Source organism: Hippocampus bargibanti, linkage group LG02 (genome assembly GCF_051943395.1).
Source record: "Hippocampus bargibanti isolate YZ-2025 linkage group LG02, ASM5194339v1, whole genome shotgun sequence".
NCBI classification, from domain to species: Eukaryota; Metazoa; Chordata; class Actinopteri; order Syngnathiformes; family Syngnathidae; genus Hippocampus; species Hippocampus bargibanti.
In genome coordinates, this window is record NC_142735.1 from 27,398,652 (window position 1) to 27,412,755 (window position 14,104).

The 14,104-nt window shown below is 45.4% G+C and overlaps 1 protein-coding gene across 1 annotated transcript; it reads left to right on the forward strand.

Moving 5' to 3' along the window:
• The first annotated feature begins 979 nt into the window (after positions 1-979).
• m1ap (meiosis 1 associated protein) lies at positions 980-11,842 on the forward strand. The gene is made up of 11 exons (XM_088990624.1): positions 980-1,619; positions 1,706-1,897; positions 2,590-2,764; positions 8,540-8,692; positions 8,786-8,918; positions 9,123-9,264; positions 9,343-9,394; positions 9,643-9,785; positions 9,874-9,986; positions 10,086-10,173; positions 10,974-11,842. Exons 1-11 carry the CDS (start codon positions 1,266-1,268, stop codon positions 11,178-11,180), a joined length of 1,752 nt encoding a protein of 583 aa, XP_088846750.1. The 5' UTR covers positions 980-1,265; the 3' UTR covers positions 11,181-11,842.
• The last annotated feature ends 2,262 nt before the right edge of the window (positions 11,843-14,104 follow it).

Here is a 14,104-nt window from a genome sequence, read left to right on the forward strand (position 1 = left end):
AGTTTGAAATTTACTCTAAATAAAAAAATGGATTTAGCCTGTAGATTAAATGTGAGGTACATAAAGGCTCATAAAAAGTCTTCCCCTCACAAAACAAAAAGATGCAATAAAATAAATGTTTGAGTGATGGCGAGCGAATGCATTTTTCTGTTACTTTCGGGACTACGCACAGTTCCATGCTATGTAAAAGCTGCCAATTGTCTTCCTGTCAGTCTCATGGGATCCCATCAAATACTGTTCTCGACATATTCTTTCTTATTCATATTAAATTATATTTCGTTTAGTATCGTTTGCAAAGTTCGAGAATCAGTTAAAGGTTTTGAGGAAACTTCCGATTTAATGTTATTAATAATGATGCCGTGATACCTGGCCCCTCGACATTTTGGCACTCCTAGTGGAGAGTTCGATTACGATTCGACGTTAGTCGGTCGAGTTGGCAACGTTGACTGACCTGCTAAATTTGGTAATTAAACGTATGTTTTTCGGTTTACCATTCAGTTGTCCCAACGGTGTGTTGAAAAACGTAATATTGTTTTTGTAGAATTAGAAACATTGGGGAGAAGTCGTTTTAGCGAACGTTAGCTTTCATCCATGATGCAAATAATCTATTTGACCATTGTTGAGCTCTTATCGTCGTATACTGTATGAGATAAAAAGGAAATATGAGAACACAAAAACACGCACAGCGTTAATAGATCGTTTCTGGCAAATACTCCAGAACAGTGTATTTAATTTGAAAGTATTTCATTCGATGACGTTGAAACACCTGGTTGAGATTTTAGAGAGTAGCAGTAACATGTTCGTTAATGATAGTTACATTCGGTTACATTTTGGCACTGAAATACTGTGGCATATATGTTAACGCGCCGCAGTGCGCACGTGTGATGCCACAAATCTACCCATCCATTTTCTCATCCCCCTGTCCTCACAAGGGTCGCGGGTGTGCTGGAGCCTATCCCACCCTTTCTTTGGGCAATAGGGAAGGGTACATACACCCCGAAAGCATCGTAAGGCAACACAGAGACGAACAACCGTCCAGACTCATAACAAGGGCTAGTTTGCAATGCTAAATGGTGTTTTTCATTGGCGTTTTGGGAATGTGGGAGTAACCAGAGTACCTGGAGAAAACCCACGCACTCACGAGAACATGAAAACTCCCTACAGGACTGCCTGAGCTGTATTCTGTTTTGTTCACAAGTGTATCAGAGCTCTTTTTGTGCCTCTGCGGTTTGTTTGTTTTATACATACGTAAAATATGTTTTGGAATGACTGGTTTGCATTGCCTTCTGGCAGTCCAGTCACTGCCTTTTATTCGCACCTCAGCTTTTTGTTCCGTCAACACAGAAGTCACGACAAACACATTTTTTGTTTTCATGTGTTCAGGTGACATGGATCACAATAAGAGTTCCGGTTTCTCCAACACTACATTTCTACGGCAACCAGCCCGAGTCTTGATCATCGAGGCAATACCACCCTGGTGGTCCGAGACCCGCTCTGTTCTCTGTGACGCTCTTGATAACTTCCTGACCCTGGTATGTAGTCTGAAAGGACCTTGTAGGCTCCCCTTCCTCAGCGTGTTTTCCATCAGCAGTCAGCCGGAATGTCTGCTTCCTTTTGTGGTAATACTCATGACAATTCTATCATCCAAAACTTCGATTCTTGCCTCGCCTTCTCTCATATTTATATATTTGTTTGGCTTTTTCAGAGAGTTCGGGGTAACCTACCCAGGTTGCTTTCCTGCGTGGAGGCGCTGCGGGCGATCCCGAGCGAAGGCGTCACCACAGAACTAGCCAATGTAGGCGAGATGCTGCGCCAGACCGTACTGGATGGCCAAAGGCAATTTAACCAATACAGGAAATTCAGTGGGGTTGACATCAAGACAAACATATCTGTCGAGGTGAGGCAGGGTCATAAAAACAAACAGGATTATTATATAAGGATTGTTGAATTTAAAAGGGGTGTGGAAAACCAGGCAGGTGCGAGCTTTTGTACACTCGCCTCGAGGTTGCTTATGTACACTCCAGTGCAGGAAACGGGCCCGTCTCCTCTGCCGTTGAGCCATCTGGCTATAGTGATTGGTTTGATTGACATCAGAAAAGTCCCAGTCGAGTTGTTCAATCGGTTTGTGATCGAATGTCTCATCAAACTCCGGCTTTTGCTCCCACTTGTAGCATATAATGATCTCGGAATTGTCATCTGAAGAGGAGAAGAGTATCGTTTTACTAGCTGTACCGGAAGAATACCATGAAGAACATGATTTTTATTCTATTCTCTCACTACATTAGCGGTCTCACGACCGCTGCAGACCTTCCTCAGCAGCGTTCGTCAAAATATGAGTGTCAAAATATGACACTCACAAAATATGAGAAAATGGATCATACTGATGCTAGATTAAGTCCTTTTTTCAGCTTGAAATCACAATTGCAGTTTGCTATTTTTTCCTAACAGTGCTTTATTGTTTCTCATGTCCCCAAAGTGCAATGTCGGTTTCAAAGAGTGGTTTTTTTCTCTTTTTTTTAAGGGAAACCAGCTGTAAACATTCTGAAGAAAGCTCCCCAGAGACTCAAGCGGATGTTCACTTTTTTTCAGATTACCGTAGTGACAAGCCGTCCAGCAAAAGTCATGGTTTACCTTTTGAAAAATGTGCTCAAGGATGATGACCTGGATCCAATCAATGGTTTCCTGGTGGTGCAGCTCTCCACTCAGGTAGAGTGGGCTCAAGACGAACTCCCTCCTCAAGAGCCCCCTCAAGCATGCCGCGCAGGTAGGAGGGAGAAAGTTGACGATTTACGATCTCTGTCTTGAGTCAACTTGACTTCCCCACTCACGTTCCACATACTTTCTCACCCTGATCCCTCCACACGGTCGGGAAGGACTGACCCATTTACCCTCTTATTTGTGTCTGTCTCACACACCCCGTCGAACCTGTGCCAATTTCTCTCGTCAGCCACAAAAGTCATTAGTGGGAAACCAGCGCGCTGGTGTTCCGCAATGCGAGAACAATGCAACGGTGACTCAAGCCTTAATTAGGGAAAAAAATGATCAAATGTTCGTGTGGGGCCTTGGTGCGTATTCCCTACTCTTGGGAGAAGACACAAAAATGGGTCATGAGAGAATGGAGACACAACCAAACAAACGGAAGAGTTGAGCGAGCAAGACAGGAAGCGTATCCAACTCATCGGTGATGGGATGTTAACGTGGTGTAATCGTGTCAGTTTTTGGACCAAAAATAATACAATACAATACAATACATATTGATTTATATCCTGCTATAACAACAGCTGAATCTGCAACAAAGCGCTTAATATGGGCAGCTATCATATAAAGGAAATCAGTCACAAAGATAATAGAAAGCACCAAGGAAGTGAAACCAAGATCAAGTCGGAATCATGCTGAGTCAAATGCCAAAGAGAACAAGTGAGTTTTGAGACGGGTTTTAAAGATGGGCACCGAGGGGGCGTGCCAAATTTTCAGTGGCAGGTCATTCCAGAGAGTATCACAATAAAAATAACAAAGCAGGCACTAAAAATGACTAACTTGTTCACCACATGACGTTATCAGGTGGGTTTTTTGAGTTTATCAAGCCAATCCTCCCGCGTTCCAATTTACATTTGCGATACACAGACGACATCCACCGCTAAAACTGTAGTCCCAAATGACGCCTGTGTGTGTGTCTATGTGTGCGTACGTGCGTGCGTGTGTGGCCCCAACCGGTGTAATTACACCACATTGTTTTCACTTTTTCTTTAATCATAGTCTGCTACAGGGCCTCGGGCTCACACCATCAAAGCCTTATACGAGAGGGCTACCCTCCCAACTCCTTTCCTGCTCTCCTCCCCAGTGACTTAAATGCCGCCGCCGCCTCTTTCCTCCTTCCATATTTCTCTTTACACTAGGAGTAGCGGGACGTCTGTATTACCCCATTTGCCGTTTGATCTTCTTTCTCCACATCGGCGACATTTCATGTCACATTAACCCAAACCGTGGCCATCGTCTCACGAGAACCACCAAAGCTTTCCCTATTTCAGGCCGTCGGCAGTCTACAACTTGCTGCTCCGGTTCAGCGTGATACCGGCGCCTGTCAGTCATGTCTTGCATATAGTAATCACGACAATTAATTCATAAACAGCAGTCGATGATTTCGTTGCAGACACGTAACATCAGATTACATAATGACTTTTCCAATAAATAAAATGAAAGTTATGGCTGTTCTTTTCAGAGCAGCTCAGCGAAGCCTCACACTTTTTTTCAATATTATCCACGTTTCCTTCTTGTGGATCCTCGGAAGCACTGAGACCAAGCCCCCCCCACCCCTCCCGCCACACACACACACACACACACACACATATTTACGGATGAATGCACGAAGCACAATCATGCTTTCAGCTGCACAAATAATTTCTATTTTCTGACTCACCGTTAACCACTAAAAGCTCATTGTGGCGGTCACCAGTATCGCAGCGAAGCAGCATAGAAAGCAGGTTTTGTCACGGTTTGCAAGGTGGTGATGGCGGGTGCGGATCCCAAAAAGCAGGCAGGAGGGAGCGGGAGGTTGTTTGACAAATTGTATTAAAATAAAGTCAGCAGGAACAAAATGTAAAACATCAAAATCATCTGAATGGAAAAAATACAAAGTAGCAAAAGAAGACCGCCAAGGTTAAACAAACACATACACAATGCATGCAGCAAACAAGCAGCAAACAAACAATGAACCGGCACCGGATGGTCGTGCCGGGTGTCCTTTTAAGTGTCAATGATTAAACGACCAGCACCTGCGAGGCTGCAGGCAGGGCTGACGTCGCTACTTGCTGGTCGCCAATCTGATGGGGATGACCAGCACCTGTGCAGGTGTAGGCGGGGCCGACAGCGCCCCCCGTTGGTCGCCAACCTGATCATGACAGTACCCCCCCTTCAAGGGGCTGCTTCCAGAAGTCCCAACAGTCTCCCAAAAGGTCCACTCGCCAGGGAACGGTCGGTGGAGAGGGCAACCGCTGCCTCTCCAGCATACGACGGGCGGCGGCCTGATGGGAACGGGACTCGGCCTGGGGTGGATGAAGACGCGGCACGGATCGTCGTGGGCGTGAGTGCGATCCCTCGCGCACGTTCACGCGACGGCGCATGGCTCTGCGTGGACGTCAAACTGCCAGGCGCAGAATGGCACCCCGTACGGCCGTATGGGACCAGGTCTCGGCCGGACGCCGACGTGGGCGTGAACTGCCCGGCTTCGGGGGAACGAGACCAGTCCAGAGCCGCTCCGGGATCCAGCGGTGAGTGGGGTCTCGGACTGACGTTGACGCGGACGTTGCACGGCTCGTCGTGGATGAGACTCAATTCGTCATGCACGACGACAGCGTGGCTGGATGTGGGCGTGCAATGCCAGTCACCCAGTGTTACCCTGGACGGCCACCTGGAAGGAGGTCTCGGCCGGACGTTTACGTAGACGTTGCGGCTCGTCGAGTGACGCAATTCAAACTCGACGAGGCTCGGGCTAACGTGGACGTAGCATTGCCAGGCACAGGGTGGAAATGAGACGGGTCCGATGTACCTGCGGGATCCGATGGTTGGCCGGTTCATTCTGTCACGGTTTGCAAGGTGGTGATGGCGGGTGCGGATCCCAAAAAGCAGGCAGGAGGGAGCGGGAGGTTGTTTGACAAATTGTATTAAAATAAAGTCAGCAGGAACAAAATGTAAAACATCAAAATCATCTGAATGGAAAAAATACAAAGTAGCAAAAGAAGACCAAAAGTAAAAGTCTGTTGCGTCACACTTGTGTATGATTTTGAAGTGCGCTTTTCAACACTTTCATGTCTTTCAATTCCTTGATCTCCTTGATGTGCGTATCACCCTGACGCATAGCACACGCTTGCAAATTGTATAAAAGGAGCTGTCGCGGGACAGAGAGATTGGGGCGAACCACGGGGCAGAATCATCTCAGACTCACGCCCGGCTCAAGCCGGGCGTCGGACGGACATCACGGCACGACTTGCTCAACTCCACGCCACGATCAAGCTCTGCGCGTCACCTGACTGGGAGATCTGACAACGAATCTACTTCCAAATAAAGAGAAACATCAAACTCTTTAAGTCCGCCAAGGTTAAACAAACACATACACAATGCATGCAGCAAACAAGCAGCAAACAAACAATGAACCGGCACCGGATGGTCGTGCCGGGTGTCCTTTTAAGTGTCAATGATTAAACGACCAACACCTGCGAGGCTGCAGGCAGGGCTGACGTCGCTACCCGCTGGTCGCCAATCTGATCGGGACGACCAGCACCTGTGCAGGTGTAGGCGGGGCCGACAGCGCCCCCCGTTGGTCGCCAACCAGATCATGACAGGTTTTAAGTGTGTGTCTTCTCAATCAGCGCAAACACTTATATTGTTTGTTTTTGTTTGGCCGTAATGATTGCTTTTGTACGCAGTCAACAATATTCGTAAAAGTGCCTGCGGGCATATCCTCAACTCCCAATTGAGATTGAAGGGTAGTGTCATTACTTCTTAAGGTATTCGCTTTAATGCGTTGACTTTACGCTGGGCTCGTTCGTCTTCCGTCAGCGCGGCCTCCAGTTGCACTTTGTTTCGTCTCCGTTTCGGAAGCAGTTTGGTTTTCTGGAGGAAACCCCACCTGCATCTGCCCGACCACGGACATGCGCAAGTGTAGACGCACACAAGGAGTCCACCGCACACTCCCCAGAAATGTGGACCTTAAAGTCAAGGGTACAAATCCAAAAGAAATCATAATGGTCTTGCGTGTTTGCGTTGCAGATTACGACTGGTTTGGCTTTTGATCATGTCAAAATGAGAGAGAGTAGGTCCAAGTTGTGCCGCAGGTAGATAGATTTTACACTCTGCACTCCAAATGTGCATGGCGGATGCAAGTCTCTTTCATTCATAATTGGTTGGTTTCACTCCTTGGTGCTTTGTACTAACTTTGTGACTGTTTTTTTCCCTGTATATGATACCTATCCATGTTAAGCGCTTTGTTGCAGCTTCAGCTGTTGTTAAAGCGCTATATAAATGAATATGCATTGTATTGTATAATTATGACATCAGCCTGCATCGAACCCTTGACACTCGAGAGTTCTCGATCATTGTAGAAATCAATTAATTTCATGCATAAATATTATTGTCATCCTCTTTAAGATATATTTTTTACAAACCCGGCACAGTTGGTGGGTGTGTCTTCATGGCAGTCTCCAGATGCCCATTCCACAACTTAAATGTCATCCGCAAGTGGACATCCTGCGGTCTACTTTTTGCGTTGTGCGCTACTCCATACTTGTAAACCTTCTTTCAATTTTTTACACTGAATCTTGCTCTTCTCTTTCCCCATTATCACCCCCCCACCCTTGCCCCTTCAATGCTTCTCATGTAAGTGGAATCGTAACACCTCAGCCGTATTCTCTTATCTCATGTTGTCTTTCATGCTCACGCCTCCTTTTTTGGTGAACACACACTGCTTTTGTCTTTCCCTTTTGTCTGAGCGTCCTTTTCAAGTCTCTGTCTCTCTCTAAACACACGCCTTAAAGCAATGGTGCCTGCGAGGCAATGAGGTCACATTGCCGCAAGTGTATCGAGCACCCATGTTGCATGGCGGACAATCAATGTGGCATTTGTCCCCGGTCTCCCAACAACATCAATGGCCTATTCATGGCCGCGTTATACAAGTGTTCACACGGATGGACGAGATGTGTGCTTTTGGTGTCAACATGTTTGCAAGACCATGCAAAAAATAAAATAAAAATACACTGGCCATTGTATATGTCCTACAGTTAGCATGCATGCAAATGAGGTGACGCTACACTGTGGACTTTGCTATGTCAAGATAATTCTTCATCTTGTTGTCACAAAGCGTGCACATTTGAGCTTCCTCGTGAGTCAGTGCTTTGGCAAAAGTAGATCTCTCACAGAAGCTTTCCCAGAAGAGGATTCTACTTTTATCCAGCGTCTGTACCCTTTTGCTATCTTGCTTTCCTCCAGGCCTCTCTCCGCCTTTTCTGGCTGACATTTACAATTATTTACTCGCCTGCGCTCATAATTCTTCTCTCCCTCTCTCAGTTACTCTCTGGCTCAATGTCTCTGCTTTCCCACCTCCCCCAGGGCCAACATTAATGGAGACAACCGACTTACTTGAACTGTGTTTTCTTCATCAACCCCCAAGTTTTTCACATCTCCCATTTCTTCATGATTGCAATGAGAGGCGCCGTTATTCCCCCATCCATCTTTTTTATTTCTTTATTGAATTTGAGAAGTCGAAAGTTTCTAGTGGGCTAATGTTACATACACTTCCCTCAACATCTAGAAGTAAATTTTGCTCTTATCTGTGATGGCTCGTGAAATTTTAAGTGGGACAACTTGAAGGAAGTTCACTAAGTTCTCTGTGTCCTCAGCAAGAGAAATTTACAGACACAAATGACCGGCTGTAAAAAAATATTTGCATTGAATGTCTCCATCTAGTGGTCACATTGGAAGCTCGTTCTGGTTTCTAAACTCTGAATGAAAATAAACTCAACAGCAGACTTTTACTTTTCTCTTACAGATACATGTAATCTGGTACTGGTGGACCTGCACTTGGTGGACAACAGTGTGTTTGCCCTGGAAGGAATGTTTAAGAATTGGCTTCAAGAGTATGGAGTGGACTCTGAACACATCCACATTGTCCTACCAAGCCAGCGGGGGAGTCCCGATCCAGGTTCGCCACCTCTCCTACTCACCAATACGTAAAACAAAACTAAAAAATTGTCATTGTCAGAGACATGACCGTGACTTTTTTCTACTTTTCCAGTGTGCATTAAGTGTGACATCCGGGAACGTGTCATCAACCCCGCGTCCCTCCCACTGAAACACTCTGAGAAGCCAGAAAGCCTCTGTGACGTCATGTCTGTCTCTCAAATACCCCGGAGAATGAGAGCAATCAAGTAAAATTGAGAACTCAATTCATGTTTCGGCAAGATGGGACAAAACAAATTCAAAAAAGTGATACATTTGTGTCATCAATTGTGTCAGTTGCCAATCGGTTGAACAAAGAAATCGCTACTACAAAGACAAATCGCAAAATAATTTCTGATCTTTTGAAACTCATCAAGAATGATAAGTGTCGCTATATGTATGCTTTCCTGTAGAGCCCTTTACAAGGCCGGCGTGTGTCAAAGTGTGTTGTACGGCCTGCCGCTAGTTGTCATTCCGACCGCCTGCTGGCGTCTGAACTGGGATGAGATCGAGACCAACCAGCACAAGTTTCAAGCTCTCAATCGTACACTGCTGGTAAATACAAACGTAAGAACTGTATTAGCCACTGTATCAATTTTTAAAAATAACAATGTTTCCCTTCTTTTTTTTCAGGACCAAGGACAGGTTTTGCTGCTGCAGACGGGACCGACAGATGGAGATTCAGGTGTGCATCTTATTTAACCATTTTGAGGTTCACTAGTTGTCGGACTTAAATCCGACAGATAAAATCCGACTTGACTTTGATTCTGTATTAGTGAAATCAAACGCGACACTATTTTCACTGTACCAATGATCGACGAGGCATAACTTTGACGCTCTTTGTTGAACAGAAACCCCGTACACTATATGCCTCGTGCGTTCATGCCCAACATCCCGCGTGTGTTTTTTTGTCTCTTTCTGCATGCAACGCAGACTTGTGCTCTTTCTATTTCCTCCACCCATCTCCATCACTCGCCATGCTCCTAAAGCCAGTCGTCTGCAGGGAACTCTTTATGCCTGACACATATTCTGAGCCGATGCGGGAGCCTCCCCCTGAGGCCATGCAGGTCATTGCGGTAAAAATCAACTTTGTCTCGTCTGAAATTGCTTGTGACCAAAACCAATCGTCAGAGGCAGAAAGAGTCATGTTCTACCTTTTGTCAGGGTTGCCTCGGCCAGATCAAAGAAAAGGAGGCGTTGAGCCCCTGCTCCCTGAGCAGCAACCTCTACCAGCATCTCAGGAGCATCCTGGTCACCAAGCTGCACTACCCATTAGGGTCGGGGGAAAATATTGAATATGGCGACTCAAACTACATACTATAAATCTGATCGAGCTCTGTGTCGCAAACATGATACAAATCATCTGTCGTCCTTAGTGCTTCAACCATGCCCCCTGCAACTCAAAAATACCAGCGTCAACCACCAGGGAGCGCTGTAGCCACATCCAACAGTCAACCCCATCAGGTAAACTCCTCTTCTTTTCCTTTCTGCTTTTCCCTTCAAGATGTCGCCACAGCAAATCAGTGTCCTCCATCTTTAGAGGTTTGATCCGCATGTTTGTTTGGCCGAGCTTTTACGTCGGATGCCCTTCCTGACACAACCCTCTGTATTTATCCGGGCTTGGGACCGGCACAAGAAGACATATGTCCCTTTGTGGCTACAGAACAAGCAACTCGCTCAGTAAACAATTTTGTTTTTCCTTATGATTGCTATATCATTAGTTTCTGCCAAACCTCAAATCCATCTTCAATCAATTGAAATAATCACACGTAGTGGATGCTTATGAACTTGACTATCTTTTTTTTTCCGTCAACTGAGTCGTGCGGTGACGTGAAAGCGCAGAGCAGTTGGCCGTGTGACTCACTGAGCCCGATAACGCCACGGACATGCAAATAGTTTGAACGGCGGAAAAATACTCAACCGCACTGCTGTTGTTTCTTTCTATTCTTTGGAAAGTTTTTAAAAAAGCAGTAAATTTCTCCATTGTTAGACTAACAAAGGTTAATTTAATCTAAAAAAAATCACGTTGTTACATTCACTTGCTCAATTAAAACTTGAGCATTCAGTCAGGTAGATCATGTTTTTTCATATTCTCCCATTACGCCGATATGATCCGAACAATATGAATTATGAAGAATACATTTTCAGCATACATTACGTGTGACACAAGTTTGGTGGACCTCTGCGGAGGTCCCCCCTACACCAAGTGCCATTCTAGTCAAATACATAACATTCTATGGTATGCCGCCTTCCTCCCAAACCAGCCTCAACAGCTTGGAATGTACAGCAAGGTCTTACCAAGGACCCTGGAAGACTCCCGCTCCGCCCCTCTGAGAACTCCGCCTCCCTTGAGACCACAACGTCGACCTTTGACCTTTGTGAGAAAGAGTAACTCCTGCCATCAGGCCTCAGAGCCTGCTCCTCAGGAGGCGTCGGATAAAGATATCATGGTAACAATGGTAGAGGACTGATGGGTGGATTCTGGAAGGCAAACCTAAGGTAAAAAGGGAATACAGTAGCCCAAGGTCAAAAGGTCACACAGCACATTCTTCATAAGAGGCCCAGCGTACAGTTCTGGTGTTTTTGTTTCAACATGTACCCACAGCTGTGCCATTTGAGCAGTTTGGTCGTAACATGCCCCTCGTTAAGAAGTGAAAATAACCAGCTTGGAATTTCTTGCCAAAAAATGCCCCTGACAGCTGACCGAATTCTTCCATGCATCTGTATTAAAATGTCACCGCATCGGCTGATGTGAACGTGCGCGTGCATGCGTGCTTCCAAATAACAAATTACCAATTGTGCTCTTAAAAAGGATGGGGCAGTGGGGGGGGGGGGGTTTACATATCCATATTATACTGACGTAAAGACAAAGTGTTCACATTCCTATTCGAACACAGCTTTACTGTTTTAAGGAAGAGGGAGGGACAAATGGCTCTCCGTTTCCGTGAAGCACCCCTCATTCGTATGGACATCCAAATAGTCATGCTCATATTTCAGACTCTTCGTAATCGAATACTCACAAGAGCATTTCCATCTCTCACGCATACCCGCACAGACTTTAATCAGTCTCCCCCCATTCCACTCCCACGTTTAACCTTGTAACACAGGCGAGTGGCCGGTGACAAATTACCTCACGGCGTCGTGACGTCACAGGGCCACTTCCGCATTCACAAATTACAACCACAACGTCTCTTTTGTCTCTCAAGGAGAATTAGAGCAAATTGGCTCTCATTTCACTAGCTTTTCTCCCGCTGTCTTTGTCCTTTATCACTCCCGCCGTTCACTACGTTATTCGTGGTAAACCCTGCAAGAAAAAAACAAAAAGGTCAAAAAAGGCTGAAGATCCTCTTTCTGACTGCTAACCAAAAAAGGAGAACCAGACTAGCAAAAGTGTGATTTTTGTGTGGGTGGATGTGTTGAATTCAACTGAAGAGCATGGAAACAGTTCAGCTTGAAGACTGTTTCGATGTTGCCGTTTGGCTGTCACCTTGTAATAGTTTGCATGTTACTGTGGACTGTGCTAGCCTTAAATATGAATTATTGTGCTTGAGACCGTGTTCCAATTTGGCTGTCAATACATTGTCTTGAAACTTGGAAAAACACTGCAGCTCAACAGCACGGAAGAAAACTTCTTTATCTCTGCCTCAAACGGTTGCAGCGTCTTTCCTGTAGTTGCCTGTTCCGGCCCGAGTGATAAAACAATACAAAATAGTCATAAAACACCCAAAGCACTTCATACAGACAGACAATAACGAAGTGGATCTGCCTCCAGGAAGTAGACAAAAAGTCCAAATCTCTAAAAGTGTTTGTACGCCAATGCAGTCTGCAAAGTGTGCAAAACCAATCACAATCGCCATACATTTCACCTTTTAATAGAAACAGAATTGGATTATGAAACGAAAAACCTGAATGAAACTGACAAAGAACCCACAAAGAGCAAATGCAACTTCGGAGACGAATTGAATGGCTTTGCGCACGCGGAGCTAAAAATAGAAGCCCGTGATTCTCACAGTTTCTGTTTTTTTATTTGTGCACGTATGTTGAAATATAAAATTGATGAAATTAAACATCTTCCAATGTCCAGAAGAGGAACCTAACACTTACGTAGGCTAACAGACTCTTTCTAAATACTCTACGTTGCCACGAGCTTGAGCAAGATATGCAAGGGCCTTTTTGTTTGTTGCATGATGGCCTTTTTGGCCCTCCGTGCTAAAACCACAACGAACAAAGCAGGACCGCACGCAACTATCGCAAAGGAGCATGCATAACCTCCGTTGGGTTGTGCAATTTCTGTCGACGTGTGAGGGGAAATAGTTGCAAATATCCAAAAGTCATCTCAGCAAACATGTTTTCAGGGGGAAAAAAAAGAAATCGATAAATGAGCCACCATGCACTACGGTAACTCTTCCGTTGCTCGATATGTTCCTCGCTGCTCCAGCTTGGCTTTCTCCTCATCATGCTTGTGGGGTTAAGGACCTTGAAATGTAATCGATCTCTCTGCAAATCTGTTCGCAAAGAACCTTGGTAGCACTTGTGGAAAAGCAGAGAGAGATGAACGGGAAACAGAACTGCTGCCGCCAATGGAACAGTCTGTCCCTGTTTTGCGCGCCAACTGACACATGCAGCCCTTTCCTGCCAGCATTCATCGTGTCAATATCTTTCTCGTCTTGCCTATGCACTGGAGAAACTCCTTTATTTTTTTTCAATATTCTTCATATTTAACTGTTTTTTGCTTTCGACAAACTCTTCTACATCTTTCCAGCCCGTGTTTATACCAACTTTTGTTTGAAAAGCAAGCTCCAAGCCAGTGGTGAGAAAGAGAGTGAGAGAGTGCTATCTACGTAGTTAGTTAGCATACTAAATACGCTTGACAGAGAGAGCTAGATAGATAGTTAGCACGCTAAATATGCTCGAAAGACCGTGAGCGCTAACTAGCTACTTAGCTGTCTAAATATGCTTGAGAGAGAGAGTGGGAAAGCGAGAGAGGGAGAGAGAACTAGTTAGCTGGCTAAATATGCTCGAGAGCGCGAAGAGAGAGAGAGCGCTAGCTAGTTAGTTAGCATGCTAAATATGCTCAAGGAGAGATAGCGCTAGCTAGTTAGCAGGCTAAATATGCTAGAGAGAAAGAGTGAAGAACAGATTGCCGCTGCTTCATGCTTTAACGGTGCGAATAAGTGGCTGGAAACGGGAAAAAAACAGTGTGGCAAAGGAGAGGAAGATGAGGTCAGACTTGCTCAGCCCAGAACAGAAGGTCTGTTGCCCAAAAATAACTGCAACGCTGGTGGCAGATATCCGCTATATGACGGAATCTTTTCAATATTTTTTTTACAATTTTGTTTATTTTCATGTATTTACAGACAGCACAGCTGTTTTCCGACATGTACACGTATGTTGC

Coding starts and splice junctions, on each gene's coding strand:
- m1ap (XM_088990624.1), top strand. CDS start 1,266: ATGACTGGTTTGCATTGCCTTCTGGCAGTCCAGTCACTGCCTTTTATT. Junction 9,786..9,873: donor AGGCCATGCAGGTCATTGCG/GTAAAAATCAAC, acceptor ACCTTTTGTCAG/GGTTGCCTCGGCCAGATCAA. Junction 9,987..10,085: donor AAGCTGCACTACCCATTAGG/GTCGGGGGAAAA, acceptor TGTCGTCCTTAG/TGCTTCAACCATGCCCCCTG.